The sequence below is a fragment of the Raphanus sativus genome, unplaced genomic scaffold, assembly GCF_000801105.2.
Source record: "Raphanus sativus cultivar WK10039 unplaced genomic scaffold, ASM80110v3 Scaffold1969, whole genome shotgun sequence".
NCBI classification, from domain to species: domain Eukaryota; kingdom Viridiplantae; phylum Streptophyta; class Magnoliopsida; order Brassicales; family Brassicaceae; genus Raphanus; species Raphanus sativus.
Genome location: NW_026617278.1, coordinates 1 through 16,253, shown reverse-complemented (window position 1 = coordinate 16,253; position 16,253 = coordinate 1). Strand labels below are relative to the sequence as shown.

General features: G+C 35.7%; 3 protein-coding genes across 3 annotated transcripts; 2 read left to right on the top strand and 1 right to left on the bottom strand.

Annotated features, from left to right (window-relative positions):
- Positions 1–253: 253 nt before the first annotated feature.
- Positions 254–2,089, bottom strand: LOC130505045 (putative 4-hydroxy-4-methyl-2-oxoglutarate aldolase 3). Its single transcript, XM_056999649.1, has 2 exons — positions 1,919–2,089; positions 254–976 (listed from the first exon to the last, which is right to left on the bottom strand). The coding sequence occupies exon 2, from the start codon at positions 932–934 to the stop codon at positions 434–436; it is 501 nt and encodes a 166-aa protein (XP_056855629.1). The 5' UTR covers positions 935–976; positions 1,919–2,089; the 3' UTR covers positions 254–433.
- Positions 2,090–4,185: 2,096 nt separating this feature from the next.
- On the top strand, positions 4,186–9,517 carry LOC108843871 (probable WRKY transcription factor 2). Its single transcript, XM_018617014.2, has 5 exons — positions 4,186–4,723; positions 7,206–7,607; positions 7,680–8,569; positions 8,651–8,809; positions 8,879–9,517. The coding sequence occupies exons 2-5, from the start codon at positions 7,260–7,262 to the stop codon at positions 9,396–9,398; spliced, it is 1,917 nt and encodes a 638-aa protein (XP_018472516.1). The 5' UTR covers positions 4,186–4,723; positions 7,206–7,259; the 3' UTR covers positions 9,399–9,517.
- Positions 9,518–10,638: 1,121 nt separating this feature from the next.
- LOC130505046 (peroxisome biogenesis protein 5-like) lies at positions 10,639–15,442 on the top strand. The gene is made up of 15 exons (XM_056999650.1): positions 10,639–10,851; positions 10,962–11,090; positions 11,182–11,320; positions 11,643–11,836; positions 12,050–12,307; positions 12,624–12,743; positions 12,932–13,093; positions 13,377–13,558; positions 13,750–13,984; positions 14,080–14,164; positions 14,274–14,383; positions 14,477–14,701; positions 14,794–14,859; positions 14,969–15,063; positions 15,146–15,442. Exons 1-15 carry the CDS (start codon positions 10,732–10,734, stop codon positions 15,222–15,224), a joined length of 2,199 nt encoding a protein of 732 aa, XP_056855630.1. The 5' UTR covers positions 10,639–10,731; the 3' UTR covers positions 15,225–15,442.
- Positions 15,443–16,253: the final 811 nt, after the last annotated feature.

The following is a 16,253-nucleotide window of genomic DNA, read 5'->3' as shown; positions in this document are numbered from 1 at the left end:
GCCATAATGTTTCACAAAAATTAAACAGATTACTTAGAATTAGATACAGATTAGTACTATCCTATAGTTAACTAACCTTTGAACAAAAAAGAAAAAGTTAACTAACCTATTTTTAGAATGTTTGACTTGTATATTACATTCATTTCTTTAAGCCGATGGTAGTTCTTATAAAGTTATACCAGCTTCTCCTTTTCCATTTCTTCTGTCACATGTTTCACATATTTTCAAAAATAAAGAAATAAAAACAGAGAAGTAACAAAATAAATAAAGGTTTCAGCTCGTTTCGAATAAGAAAAAATAACAACATTTTGTAATTATTATATTGTTTCACAAATTGCAGAAAACGTTTTCATCTGAGAATATTAAACCGAATATTACTAATTCCACATAAACCAGCTCCAACAGTAATCTCTTAGCAGAAGAACATTCTGGATCAGACGGAGAGTTCGGTCTTGGAGATCAAGATACCATCACTATCAGCATAAAGCCATTCACCATCCCTAATCAAAGTCCCTCCAATATAAACCGGCACATTCTTCTCACCCTGACCTTTCTTACTAGACTTCAACGGGTTAGAACCCAATGCCCTAACCCCAACATCACAGTCATTGATCTCATCCACATCTCTAACGCACCCATTCACCAAAATCCCTACCCACCCGTTGTTCTGAGCTAACTGTCCGAGGTTTCCTCCAACAAGTGCGCACCTCATGCTTCCACCACCGTCTATAACTAAGACCGCGCCTTCTCCTTTTGTCTCTAGTTGGTTTCTGACTAGGACGTTGTCTTCAAAGACCTTGAGTGTCACGATTGGTCCGGAGAAGCATCTTCTTTGTCCATAGATCTTGAAGGTTGGTTGGAGAGCCCGTAGGTCTCCGTTTGATATTAGTTCTGCGTTGCTGTCACACGCTTCTGCTGTTGCAAATGCAGCCATGGGAGATTGTATTCACGCGTGTCGTGTGTGTGTGTGTGTGTTCTGTATTTGGAATCACAAGGGGTTAGAGTAATAACTGAAGAAGGATGACAATGGCAAAACAAAGAAAGCCTAGACAAGGGACCTTTTATTCATTAACAATTCGAATGATTCAAAGCTATCATTTTATTACTAAATTTTATTTTATCACGGACTCTAGAAAAACGCACTTAAAGCAGATGACAATAGCAACCACAAAGACTCACAAGTAAGTATTTAAAAGACTCACATCGAACAAAACAAAATCAGAATATATTGTTTATAAACAGAGTCATGTGAAACTCTTGGTATATAAAATTGTTTTAAAGCCATACATGGAAGGAGCTGAGATAATTAGATCAAATTCTCAGGCTCAAGAAAGTAGCAAGACTGAAATTGCAAACAACTTACTAAATGAAATCCTCTCTATACGATTCCTAACAGGGGACACTTCTAGAATCAAATGCATTACATGAATTGATGACGGTTTATTAGACTCTCAAGTCTAGCATAATGTTAAAATCCAAATGCTTTGCGGATTTGTTTACGAGGATTGAGCAAGAGGCTATATTAACAACAACAAACAAAAAGATTTATCTTCAAGGACAATATATCAAACGTTAAATCACTTAAAACAAGAAAAAAAAAACTGAAATCTCAAAAGTGGAATCTTTTTGGTTACAGTTAGGAAGCTATTAGATTTGAACCGTATATAACATGAACTCTTTCTATTTTTGTTCAAAGAACAATGCTCCAAGTTCATTTTATACGGCGGGAAAATAACTAAATTTTACTACTACACAACAGCTAATTCTAGCAGACAAGACTCATTTCTCAAGAGCAAAACATCAAATTCTTCACAGAAATAAACTAATTAATCTCAACACTGATCAACAAAACTGATCGGGAATTCAACAAAACTATACAAGGGAAAGTAGAAGAAGAAGAAGAAGAAAGAAAAATTACCAAGGAGAGAGAGAAGGGCTTCCAAATATTCTTAAACGGCGATTGTAATATACAAGTAAGTAACGGGTAAGATCAGCTTTCTCGTGTCAGGCTATCCAACGCACTGAAAGTTCCTCATAGAAACTTGTGCCATTACAGCCACTTGGTCTCCTATCGTGCCATTTACAGCCACTTGTGCACTGAAAATCTTTTCGTCGGGTCGGGTCGGGTCGGGTCGGGTCGGGTCATTGACCTTTTTTCAAGTAGTTGACTTTTGGTTCGCTCATCGGACAGTCAAAGCAAGTCTGTTGTTGGGTCAATCCCATATATTTTGTAATTTATTCAGGCATAATGGGCTTTAATGGGCTGGGTGTAAGATTATAAAACCCGTGTTTTGTCTTTCCATTAGTATGGGGCCTACTATAAAGGTAAGAACTGACAAGAAATCGGAGCCGTCGATCCTTTCCGTGTCTGAAAGTTCGTTTTACGGGCCCCACTAGAGAGAACAAAATACTTCACGCCACAGTCGTGCTTTGGCTGTCACATGAGTATTGTGTCACAGCTTTGTAACGTGATTTTTTGCGGGGAACAAAAGGAAAAGGAAAAAGAAAATAAAAACCATTAAAGGCTTGGTCAATGTCTCTTTTTGACCGGGTTTTTCGGAAAAACTGCCTATCAAATTTCCAATTAAATATTCAATTTAAGGTATAATGAATTATATTAAATGATTCTATTTTATTTATTGCAGCATAAACTAAAATACTTTTTTTTTAAAACTAAAATACTTCAATATCTCTATAACTCTATATCTCTATAATCTTTTGAGCCCGTAAGTTACGTAACCTTAAGCTTAAAGTACGTTAATTATCCATATTACTGCTACTTAAATTGTGTGTGTGTTAGTCAAAAAAAAAAAAAAATTGTGTGTGTAGGGTTTATGACTTTTTGTAGACATAAATATTAACGTATCTTCAATATTTGTAAAGAATCTTTGTCGGGAGTTGTTTTGTTCGTTTAATGATTTTTCAGTTTTCATGATCCGTTTATTATCACAGGACATATATCACATATCATCTAAGTATATTTGAGTCATTCTTTTTTCTAGGTAAGCAACCTCTAAATTGAATAATGTATCTTAAAAGTATCACCTGGAAAAAATGTATCTCCTGGATATGCTATATAATTTAAGATTACGTATGTTTTATCAAATCACATGCATGCATGTAAAATACCAATTTGAAAATAAAAGATCACATGCCTGATGCATGTATGAGAACATGTCAATTTCAAAATGAAACAGTTACACGTTTATTGATATAAGTCGAAAGATGTATGAAAACATGTCATTTCAAAACGAAACAATTTCAAAATGTACGTCTTTAATAATCGAGTAGTCGAGTAATTAATTCTTAATATAAGACTCAAAACATAAATTATTTAAATTGCTCAATTTTGTAACTGATTGACACAAACATATTTTGACATTTGGAAGATATTTAAATTGCTCATTGTTGTAAATGATCGACACAAACATATTTTGACTATTGATGTCAATAGAACGAGTGACAAATTTTCTAGTACATTAATCCACTCCTTTTTATTTTTTTGGTAAGACATTCCTTGTTTTGTTCTTGCCATGCTTCAATCAACTTGTTATCGTGGTAAGCCCAATTTCAAAGCCCTTTTTACAAAAAAAAAAACTTATTACTTTGGTAACAATATTCTGGCAAAGTATTATCCCTTTGACTCAAATTTTATAGCATGGTTACTTACATACATAGACTACAAATAGCCTGCAGATAAGATTTGTTGTTCCAGAATTTTATAACAATGTGACACTTATGGTAAAAACACCAACCTGCTTTATATTTAACTTTTATTTGTTCTCCTCCACAAAGGATAATTTGGTTTTTCTTTTATCAGTTTCTGAAATTTCATATGTATCGAACCAATAGAATAAGAGTGCAATAATATAACAATAATTATCTTTTTTTCCTAATCCGACATGTGGCAGAATAAGTACTTTTGTCAATAATTTCCCGCTTTTAATAAATTTTTTTCCTATTAATAACCAAACCCGAAAAAAGAAACTGGAATAGTAAGTAATAAATGTTACAGATCACCTGCGCCACACCCCACGGTACATCGAACCTATCAGCCGACGATCTTATTCTATTAACCTCGATCAATCCACGTGGCATGTTTTTATAGGAGGGTTCAGTAGAGAGAAAACGTTTTGTGTAAACACGACTCACCATCTCCTTCATCATTCTCTGCAAAAAAAACTTTTAGCCTCGTCTTCTCCTTCTCCTCAGTAGCAATCAGAAAACAAAGCTCAAATTGTTTCGTAATCCTCTCTCTCTATCTCCTTTCTGTCTTCTCTTTTAACGATTTGTCTTTTCATATTAATTTAGTTCTATAAATTGGTTGATTTTTTTTAAATTGTTCTCGTTAGCGATGGTGAGAAAGCAACAGTGATTAATCTAATCATACTGTTGAAATCTTTGCTCCTTTGTCAATATCCATCGTCATTCTATTTTTGTGTAAACGAGAAAAAAACATATCTTTCTCGTTTTAGGAGAGAGAAAATTGTTTTTTTTTTCTTCTGGTTTGATGTGAAACTCAGAAGAACAGAGAAAAGAAGACGAAGGAGACAGGAATTGGGAAAAAATCTTTTGTAAGCCAGTGCTAAGTTCGGATCCGGGTCGGGTGGATTTTGTTTTTTTGTTGTCGAATCAGAGACGAAGTTGGCTGTTAGCGGCGGAACTGGCGATTTCCGTTTGCGGCTGTGACGGTGTTTCTGGCTCGTCGTCTTCAACTAATCAGGTAACCGTAAATGATCTCAATCTGTTTTGTCTTTTTCTAATTTATTGGTTTTTATTACATGCGTTTTAAAAATGTTTTGTCTTTAACTTAAATTCTGGAATTTGATTATGTTTTTTACAAAATAACTAGATTTTGACCCGCACGATGAAAAATTTCATTAATAATTTAATAAATATTTTGGTAATTTTTAAAGAGTGTGTATTTAAAATATTTTTGCATTTAAATCAGTGTTTTTAAATGGGAAAATCGCATAAAAACCCTGAAAGTGTCACTTACTCACACTTTAAATCCTAAAGTTTTTTCACTAACACTTTTAACCTCGAAAGTGACATTTCTGTCATAAAAAACCTTCAAACTAAAAAATTGACCTGTTTAACAGGTAAAAATGGCGATGTGTCGGTTTTTTTTTCAAAAAATATTTATTTAATTCATAAAATAAATATAAATTAAAGAAAATTCAGAAAATTAAATAAAAATTCAAAAAAATAAATAAAATTCAGAAAATTAAATAAAATTCAAAATAAATAAATAAAAATTCAGAAAATTAAATAAAAATTCAGAAATTAAATAAAATTCATAACATTAAATAGAATTTCAAAAATTAGTAAAAAAATCATAAAAATAAAATAAAATTCAGAAAATTAGAATAATAATCATAAAACTAACTAAATATCAGAAGTTAAATAAAGTTTCAAATAAAAAAATAACTAATATTAAACCAAAAGACAGAAATTAAATAAAAATTCATGAATTTCACAAATAACAATGTTTTTAACAACCATTAAATTCACATTTTAATCGTTTAAAAGTGAGTGTAATACAAGAATTATGGTATTTTCACTATTAAAATGCCAATTTGATGGTTGTTAAAAACATTGTTATTTGTGAAATTCATGAATTTTTAATTTTATGATCTTTTATTTAATTTATGTCTTTTGATTTAATATTAGTTATTTGTTTATTTGAAACTTTATTTAACTTCTGATATTTAGTTAGTTTTATGATTATTTTTTAATTTTCTGAATTTTATTTTATTTTTATGATTTTTACTAATTTTTGAGTTTTAATTAATTTTTATTTAATTTTATGAATTTTTATTTAATTTTCTGAATTTTTATTTAATTTTATTAAATTTTCTGAATTTTTGTTTATTTTTTTGAATTTCTATTTAATTTTCTGAATTTTATTTAATTTTTTGAATTTTTATTTAATTTTCTGAATATTCATTTAATTTTATGAATTTATATTTAATTTTATATTTTTTCTTTAATTTTTATTTATTTTATGAATTAAATAAATATTTTTTGAAAAAAAAATTGACAAATCACCTTTTTACCTGTTAAACAGGTCATCTTTTTAGGTTGGAGGTTTTTAATGACACAAATGTCACTTCGGAGGTTAAAAGTGTTAGTGAAAAAACTTCAAGGTTTAAAGTGCGAGTATGTGACACTTTCAGGGTTTTTTATGCGATTTTCCCGTTTTTAAATTCAACCCGATTGTGATTATACCGGTTAATCCGGAGATCTGACAATTCAATTTAGGCTTTTAAAATATACATATTAAAAAAATCACTAAAACCCGAGAATAACTATTGAATTGATGGATGACCGATATGTAATCTAATTGGATTTAAATTGTAATAGTTTCATAATTTGTAATCTTATAATCCAAATTTTAAAGTTCATTATTTTGCAATTTATGAAATTATAACGTTTCTACAAAATTTTAAAGAGAAAATGATATATATAAAATAACTAAGATTAATTATTGTATTGTTTGGAAACATTGATAGTAGTATAAAATATATTGTTTGGAAACATTGATAGTAGTATAAAGAAATAAGTATATTGTTTGAAAAAATGGATAATATTATAAAGAAAGGAACATTAGTGATTTAATGTAGGTTTAACTATAAAGTATAAAGGTGTATTTAATTTAAAAACTTACAAAATAAATGTTAGGTCCAACAAAATGTTTCTGTTTTAATAAGATAGATGATCTGTTTAATTACCTCCTTAAGTTTTTTTTTTTGCTTACAGTCTAGTTTAAAACTGTACTATAGTTTGACGTTGTCCTATTGTTTTATTCTCTTTTTTAATCTTCGTGATTCGATCATTTGTTTCTGCTATAAAATTATATACTTGAATTTCATGAGGTTCCATAAAAGTAGATTAACGCGTGAAAGAGAAAAAAAATATTTTTTATTAATTTCTTACATTTTCCATCTTTAATGATTTGTTTTGTCGACTCTGAAAAAGACAAAAGGATTAAACTTTGAAAAATCTTTCTTGACCAAAGCAACATAAATTTGATTCTATATCTTAGTTTTTAAGCTCACTGGTTCACTTACAATAGTTGTGTTACTTAGCTTGTTTAATGTATTGTTTAATACTAGAAGTTGACTGAGAATGTTCATGTCTTCAAATATATTCTGAGGTTTGTGATTGTGACTGTCTTTTTTAAATCTTCTATAATGTCTCAGGAGTTTCATCTCAGTTTAGGCAAAGAGACTCAGTAAAACTTGTTGGATCTTTAAATGTCTGGTTTTGAAGAAAACGTGGCTGTAATGGGAGAATGGGTTCCTTGTAATCCTAGCTCGAAACGTGTTCTTGAAAGAGAGCTATCTTTGAATCATGGCCTTGTTAATCGTCTAGAAGAAGAAGAAGAAGACACTAGTGGTAATAACAAGAACGTTTCACGAGGTGGTGGTTTAAGAGAAAGAATCGCTGCTCGTGCTGGATTCAACACTCCGAGGTTAAACACTGAGAACATCCGCTCTAACACCGATTCTAGTCTTCGCTCTCCTAATTGCTTAACCATCTCCTCTCCTGGCCTTAGCCCTGCAACGCTCTTGGAGTCTCCTGTTTTCCTTTCTAACCCATTGGTAAAGCTGCATAGTTGTTTCCTTTTTCTCCATCTTATTATTATTGAAACTTAATTTCTTTGACATTTGCAGGCTCAACCGTCTCCAACTACAGGGAAATTCCCATTTCTTCCTGGTGTTAACAGTAGTAATGGATTGTCTGCTTCTGATAAAGAGAAAGACGAGTTCTTCGATGGCATTGGAGCATCATCATCATTCACATTCCATCCTGTTTCAAGACCCTCTTCCTCTTTCTTCCACGGCGCAACGGAGATGATGCCAGTTGATTATGGTAACTACAACAACAGTTCTTCTCATCATCAGTCCCCGGAAGAAGATGTCAAACTCGGTTCTGAGCAAAGTGGCTTGAAGAGGAAGACATCTGATGCCACAACAAACACCAACGACCATCAGGAAGAGGAAGAAGGAGAAGAAGAGCAAAGAGGTGGTGATTCGATGGCTGGTGGTGGAGCACCTGCAGAGGATGGATATAACTGGAGGAAATACGGACAAAAGTTGGTTAAAGGAAGCGAGTATCCACGAAGCTATTACAAGTGCACAAACCCGAGCTGTCCAGTGAAGAAGAAGGTGGAGAGATCAAGAGAAGGTCACATCACTGAGATTATATACAAAGGAGCTCATAATCACTCCAAGCCTCCTCCTAACCGCCGCTCCTCCGGAACGCAACTAGATGGAACCGAACAGCAACAGCAGCAGCAGCAGCAGCAGAGAGATAACTCTGCAACGTGGGTTAGTTGTAATAACACTCAACAACAAGTTGGAAGCAATGAGAACAACTTCGAAGAAGACGGAAACCAATCTGGATCGATTCAAGCTCAAGAGTCAGGTGATGTGATTGTGGTTGATGCTTTGTCAACACTCTCTAATGATGAAGATGAAGATGATAGAGGGACTGATCATGGTAGTGCTTCTTTGGGATACGATGGATGTGGAAGAGGAGATGAATCCGAATCGAAAAGAAGGTTATCTTTATCTTCTTTAGACACAGATTCATCAATCTAAACATCTGTTCTGAAAAAAAACGTTTTGTTTTTTTTCATTAGGAAACTTGAGGCTTACGCAATAGAGATGAGTGGAGCAACAAGAGCTATACGTGAGCCAAGAGTCGTTGTGCAGACAACGAGTGATGTTGACATTCTCGACGATGGCTATCGCTGGAGAAAGTATGGTCAGAAAGTTGTCAAAGGAAACCCAAACCCTAGGTTTCTTACCAAAACTCATTAAACACATTGGTCTCTAACGTGCTTTACAAGCAAGGTTTCTTTTTGTAGGAGTTACTACAAATGCACAGCTCCTGGATGTACGGTGAGAAAACACGTAGAGAGAGCTTCTCATGATCTCAAATCCGTTATAACCACTTACGAAGGCAAACACGACCACGACGTCCCCGCCGCACGCAACAGCAGCCACGGCGGTGGAAACGGTAGCAGCGCCGCTCAAACTAACCATTACCAAGAGCCTCCACGTGGCAGATATGAGAGACAGCTCAACCAGTCGTCTCAGTTCGGACGTCCGTTTAGCTTCCAGCCGCATTTGGGTCCTCCTTCCGGTTTTGCGTTCGGTCTAGGACAAACCGGTTTTGGTAATCTTTCGATTCCTGGTTTAGCGTTTGGTCAAGGGAAATTACAGGGTTTGACTCACACTCACCCGTCGTATATGATGAGTCAACAACCGGGTGGGATGAGTGAAGCGATGATGATGCAGAGAGGGATGGAGCCTAAGGTTGAACCGGGTTCGGAAACGGGACAGTCGGTATATAACCAGATAATGAGTAGATTACCACAGATTTGAAAATTTTACTCTCTTATCCTTTGGCATCTTGTTGATGCTTATCATAATTTTTAAATTCTTCTTAAATTTATTGCTTTGAAACTTTGGGGAAGGTTAAAGGCTGGTACCATTTTCATCTTCTTGTGGCCTTTTTTTTTTGTTATCTTCATAAATTATACAAGCTAGTAAGAGAGTTGTTCAAAAAAAAAAAAAACAAGCTAGTAAGAGATGAGGAAAGTAGTTACTCTAGAGTAAGACCCCACGAATCATTATACTTGGCAACTAGAGCACTAAACTATACTACTTACTCTATCTTCCATCTAGAGTAATGGACTAGTGAGTAGTGACTAGAAACCACAGTGATGAGAATGAAACTTAGGAAAGAAAAATAGAAAATACAAGGTACCTTTCTGCATTGCGGCAAGATATTGGTAGAGCACTCTGATTCTGCTATTAAGCATTTTGATGGCAAAAAAAAAAGAAGCATTTTGATGGCATTATGTATCCCAGTAAGATGAGCAGCCACTGCATAGGAGAGACAAAAGGCTCACACTGAGTTGCTGCTGAGCCTCGGTTTGAGATGTGCAACATGGTTTACTGATATCCTTAATGAAGACAAATGAATAAAAAAAAAGTTTGTAAAGTCAGTAAAGATTAAATACTTAATATTTAGAAACGCTGAAAACACATACTAACATACTCACATCAGAAATCATTAATGGATAATCACAGAAGCATGTGTCGAGCGACATATGATCACATGATTCACATCTGTATTTTCCACACCAGTAAAGGTTTAAGGAAGTAGAGTAACTGAAAGCATACTACTTTCATAAAGTACTCACTGGGAGAGATCCGTCAATGTGATAGTATAATGGGGGCAATTGACTTAAATAGGACAGAAATTATGCAAATTGCAACAACATGTCGAATTCATTCATTTTTAATAAAAAAGATAAAAAAAATATTATTTGCAAACTGCAACAAAATGTTGAATTCTCCAAATTTTAATAAAAAATAAAAATATTATTTGCAAATTGCAAGAGAGTAGATATTAAAAAATATTATCATTCACAAAAATACAGTTTTCACAATGGATAACAATAAAGTAAATTTTTTTTTTTCAGAAAAATAAAAAGAAATATGCGTTGGTGAGCCTAAAAATGTGTGTGGTGTGGATAATATATAAAGAAATACTAATATTAAATACCAACGAAGCTGTGGCCATATGAGATGAGTCCAAAATCATAGAGAGAAAGAAGAAACGATAGATAGATTGGGGATTTTGGGGAGAGAGGTGATCAGAGGACGGACGGAAGAAACCAATACTAATTAGACTCATCTGACAGACAACATGGCGATGAGAGACCTTGTAAACGGCGGAGCAGCCTGCGCAGTTCCGGGCTCCTCTTCTTCCTCCAACCCTCTCGGTGCTCTCACCAACGCCCTACTTGGTTCCTCTTCCAAAACTCAGGTTCGGCTTTCCTCACCTGATTAAAGTCGAATTAGATCTTAATTCTTCAATTGGGGGGTTTAGATATTACGTAATCTCTGACTTTGATTTGCTGATTTTGGTTGGGGCAGGAGAGGCTCAAGGAGATACCAAATGCCACCAGCTCAGGTCCTGGGCCACAGTTTTACTCTCAGGACCAACACTTAAGCTCGCTCCCTGGTTCTGAGTTGGATCAGCCTCTTCTCCAGCCCGGTGCTCAGGTTTTATTAATACTCTTCAAAGTTCTACTCTTTTTTTTTTTTATATAATTTTAGTATTTGGCACTGATTAACCTTTTTTTTTTATCATCAGGGGACAGAGTTCTTCCGTGGCTTCCGCTCTGTAGATCAGAATGGTCTGGGTGCTGCTTGGGATGAAGTTCAGCGTGGTGCTGGACCTATGCCTCCCATGGGTCCTATCTATGAGCCTCCTCTCCAGCCCACTTTTGAAGGTTTGTCATTGTTATTATCATATTTTAACTCTTATTTCTCTCTACCACAAATGGATTTTGATATTACGGGGTTTGATGTTGAATATGAATGGTAACATCTTCAGTCCGCAAAGTAAACATCTTTAGTTGTGGGAAGAAAAGCAGTGAAAAGTATTAGCTACATGAAATAAAGTAGTTTACTCAAAGTTGAATCAACTTCTTTGCTGTGCGTTTAAATTCTCCCAGATGGTTGTTTCGTGTTTATTGTTTATTGCATTTGTCAAAGTGACTTGGTGTCTTGTGCTTGCTTAAAATTTGTTTTTTTTTTGTTTTTACATTGCAGGACCCCCGCAGAGAGTCTTGTCTAACTTTCTGCATTCGTTTGTTGAGAGTAGCCGTGGTGGCATTCCCTTTCGTCCAGCACCTGTCCCTGTCCTGGGATTGTCACAGAGTGACAAACAGTGTATACGTGATCGTAGTAGCATAATGGCCCGGCATTTTTTTGCTGACAGGGGAGAAGAATTTATCAATTCTCAGGTTTGCTGCTTGCCTGATAGTTTTATGTAACTGCATCATTGTGTTTTAGAATGAAAATGAGCCTCAGGGATTTTGTTGAGAATCATTGCTTGTTTTACTTGTTATGTCTTCCTTTTCGAGGTGTGACTAAGCTTTTTATGTTCTCTTTTGGTGTATTTTGCACCTTTTCTCAGTTTTGTTGGCTGCTTATATTGTTCTCCGTTGTTTTTATAGGTAAATGCGTTACTGTCATCGTTAGATATTGATGATGGCATTCAAGCTAGAGGTCATATTCCTGGGAGATTTCGGGAGCTAGATGATTACTGGAATGAGTCTCAGGCTGTTACGAAACCTGGTTTACATCCTGCGGATAGTTGGGCAGCCGAATTTGACCAGCATCAGCATGGTATGAATCATGGGGGTCCTGACGCATGGGTCAACTCTTTTGAGCAACAACATGGTGTGAATGGGTGGGCCACCGAGTTTGAGCAGGTACATTTTCCTTCAATTGTTTGATATGTTCTATTTGAATGTCCACACCAGACTCATATTTAACAAGCTTGCAATTAGTATAATAGAATATCGAGGACTCATATTTTTGGTTGAGTATAGGCTTTGCTTTACTAGTTCCCAGGGTATAGTTGTTCAAATGCCTGAATCTGTTGCAACTTTTCTTTGCGATGTTATCAGTCCATCAGAGTTCGACTCGCGTTTAATTGAACAGCACTTTAGCTTTCTCATATTTTTTCAGGTTCTGAAAATTGTTGGCGCTCATCCTTTTCCTTTTTTTTCTTGATTTTTTTTGAAGGGTCAATCTCAACTGATGTCAAACCAAATGAGAAGTATGAATATGCAAAATTTAGCTGCAATGGAGCAAACTCGTAAGCTTGCTCATACACTGTCTCAGGATGGCAATCCGAAATTTCAGGTTGGTGATGATAGTTTCAGTAAGTAAGTTTGTAGTAAACTGTACTATTGGATGCCAAGCTGTTCTGATTTCCTTATTTCCACTGCTGAGAACTTCTGAGGCGATGTTTTGCAATTAAGGATGATGTGCTGAGCTGCTCTCTTGAGATTTATCTGAAAAGCTTGGCAAAATGTGTTTGGTGAATGCAGAATTCAAGATTCCTTCAATTTGTTTCAAAGATGAGCCGCGGTGAACTCATTATGGATGAGAATGAGGTCAAGCCTGGACCAGCCCCAGGGGACTGGGCGACTGAATATGAACAGCAGTATCTGGGGCCGCCAAGTTGGGCTGATCAATTCGCCAATGAGAAAGTATGTTTTTGCTTAGGGTCTACTCGCTACTGATATCACCCTAGTGCAAATTGATTTAGTGTTACTCCTTTCTTGCATAGCTTAGTGCTGTAGTCAATCTCCTTCATTTTCTATTTTAGAAATGAAATGTAGTGGAAAGGCGGAGCGTAGATTTCTCTGTACACTTCTTTCCAGTGAAATGGTTCCTTATTACTTAAGAGAATATGATGTCTCTGACATGGTAGCAAGTACAACCACCATCTTGCATTTAACGTAAGTTTTTATTTCATTTTGGTGCGTGTAGCTTGCACGTGGACCAGAACAGTGGGCTGATGAGTTTGCTTCCGCGAACCGACAGCAAGAATCGGCTGAGGACCAATGGGTTAATGAGTTTTCGAAGTTGAATGTTGATGACTGGGTAGATGAATTTGCTGAAGGGCCCGCGGGTGGGAGTTCGGCTGATGCATGGGCAAATGCTTATGATGAGTAAGTCCATTATTATTTAGTTGATCTATAATAAGTTCTCTTTTTCGTTGTGCTTGAGCGTTCACAAAAATTTAACAATCGAATAATATTATGGTCCCTCTCCAATTCCATCCCTTGATCTTTTTACATCATTTTGGTTTCATGCATCTTGGACTTTTAAGTCCATCTAACCAACGTCTCTGCCTCTTCAGGTTTCTGACGGAAAGAAATGCTGAAAAACAAAATAGTGGTGTCTACGTCTTCTCTGACATGAACCCTTATGTGGGTCACCCTGAACCTATGAAAGAAGGGCAGGAATTGTTCCGCAAAGGACTTCTGAGTGAGGCAGCGCTTGCTCTAGAAGCTGAGGTTATGAAAAATCCTGAGAATGCTGAAGGTTGGAGATTACTTGGGGTCACACACGCAGAGAACGATGACGATCAACAGGTTATTCAGATTATTTTTTGCATGAACCGTTATTTACCCATGGCACATAAATAAAAGAAGAGGTTGCTAAAAATCTGTTAATATTGTGGTTACAGGCAATAGCTGCAATGATGCGGGCACAGGAGGCTGATCCCTCAAATCTAGAGGTGCTTCTTGCGCTTGGTGTGAGCCATACCAACGGTCAGTGCCTGAAATCTAGCTATATTTGTTTGTTTTTGTAACATTTTCTTGTTGCTTACGTTTTTGGAATCAGATTGATGACTAACAAGTTGTACTCTGTAAAATTCAGAGTTGGAGCAAGCAACTGCTTTGAAGTACTTATACGGATGGCTGCGGAATCACCCAAAGTATGGATCAATCGCACCTCCAGAGCTTGCTGATTCCCTATACCATGCTGATGTAAGTGCCATTCCTCTTGTAAATTTTCCGCAGTTGAATCTCATCTCATAGTTGTATTGAAAAAAACACTATTCCTTTTCCATGTATAAACAGATTGCTAGATTATTCACTGAAGCTTCTCAGATGAATCCTGAGGACGCCGATGTGCATATAGTGTTAGGTGTTCTCTTCAATCTGTCTAGAGAATTCGACAGAGCAATAACTTCCTTCCAAACAGCATTACAGTTGAAACCAAACGACTATTCTCTTTGGAATAAGCTTGGTGCAACACAAGCCAACAGTGTTCAGAGTGCTGATGCCATATCTGCTTATCAACAGGTAAACTCTTCGATGCACAGAACTCCAAGCTTCTCCAAATCTCATCGTTTCTCTTACTGTTTAACCGTCGTGTTCTGTCTTTCTACTGGCAGGCTCTGGATTTGAAACCTAATTACGTTCGTGCTTGGGCGAACATGGGGATCAGTTACGCAAATCAGGTTCGTGTTCTTGTTAACTTGTATCAGAAGTAAATGCTTGATGTATGTTTTTGGACTGGAACTAACGTGAGTATGGTATGCTATTGTGTAATATATCTAAATGTAACAGGGGATGTACAAAGAATCAATCCCTTATTATGTTCGTGCCCTTGCGATGAATCCTAAAGCCGATAACGCTTGGCAATACTTGAGACTTTCGTTAAGGTATGTATCAAAAGCTTGTGAACAAGAAAAATCTATCAATGTCGTTTGAAACTGTTCTAAGTTTTGTTAAAACTTTTTGTAGCTGTGCGTCAAGACATGACCTAATCGAAGCTTGTGAGGCAAGGAATCTGGATCTCTTGCAGAAAGAGTTCCCGCTTTGAGTAGAGAAGCTAGACGATTCAGACCTTAAAGTCGGAGTGGTCCTTACCGGTTAAACGATCGATTTCTTTTACGGGAACTTGAAATAATAATAAAAAAATATATTACATTCGTAATGTTGTAGATATACCAATACATGATTTATGTAGAGGTAAATGTATAACACAAGGTACTAATAATAATGCTTCAAAAAGCATATCATTTCCAGTTTTGATGATTAGTCCTGCTGTTTTCTTCTGGTAAACCGGATTTTCTTTAACCGAAACTCGTCTGAGAAATAAAATAAAATAAAATTTGGTACGATGTTGACGTTTAGATGAGAAACAAATGTAAATATCAGCTGTATCAGAATTGCGCTTAATGATTGCTAGTCTTTGTCTTGAAAAGTGAATATGGGTGGACTAGCTAGTTGCATACTATAACGTAATGATTTAATAGGTCCTGGACCTAAACCTAAAAGACCATAGAGGTAGCAATCATCAAAAAGTAGATGAAGGAAGAAGGTAGAGGACCATAAACATAACGAAATAATAGGTTACTTTTTGATATAGAACGTATCCGGAATGGGTTGCGGAATGAGACGCCCATATACACCGTGTCCTCGACGAATTGTCTTGTAGGAAAATGCAGTCTCTTCGACGATATGTCATCGTCTCAAGACCTAAGAAAGCCTTATTAGAAAAATTTATAACCTTTGATTCTCTGAACGGAGAACTGGGAGAAGTGTCCAACATTGAAGCGCCATCGCTTTGTGTATCGTTTTTACCGGATCGCAGAATTGTGTTTAACCAACGTGTCAAAAAAAGTTGTGCGTACGCCACACAATAGGCAATAGATTTTTTTTTAGGTGAGGAAATAGATGTTTTGTCCTTGTTGTTGAATTTGTTGTGTGTGCTCGATCGCTCGAGCTTGTAGACAGGAGTGGTAAGCCACTCCCATGCTTAAAGCGTACCCACGACCACGAGTCACTTGCAATATAAACACCACAATAGGCAATACTTATACCTATTCCATACATCTTGTTCCACAAA

Excerpts from the sequence above, each read along its gene's own strand:
- LOC130505045 (XM_056999649.1), bottom strand. The coding sequence starts at position 934 with ATGGCTGCATTTGCAACAGCAGAAGCGTGTGACAGCAACGCAGAACTA.
- LOC108843871 (XM_018617014.2), top strand. The coding sequence starts at position 7,260 with ATGTCTGGTTTTGAAGAAAACGTGGCTGTAATGGGAGAATGGGTTCCT. Across the intron at positions 7,608-7,679 it reads TTTTCCTTTCTAACCCATTG|GCTCAACCGTCTCCAACTAC; the intron begins GTAAAGCTGCAT and ends TGACATTTGCAG. Across the intron at positions 8,810-8,878 it reads AAAGGAAACCCAAACCCTAG|GAGTTACTACAAATGCACAG; the intron begins GTTTCTTACCAA and ends TTCTTTTTGTAG.
- LOC130505046 (XM_056999650.1), top strand. The coding sequence starts at position 10,732 with ATGGCGATGAGAGACCTTGTAAACGGCGGAGCAGCCTGCGCAGTTCCG. Across the intron at positions 11,837-12,049 it reads AAGAATTTATCAATTCTCAG|GTAAATGCGTTACTGTCATC; the intron begins GTTTGCTGCTTG and ends TTGTTTTTATAG. Across the intron at positions 14,702-14,793 it reads CCATATCTGCTTATCAACAG|GCTCTGGATTTGAAACCTAA; the intron begins GTAAACTCTTCG and ends TTCTACTGGCAG.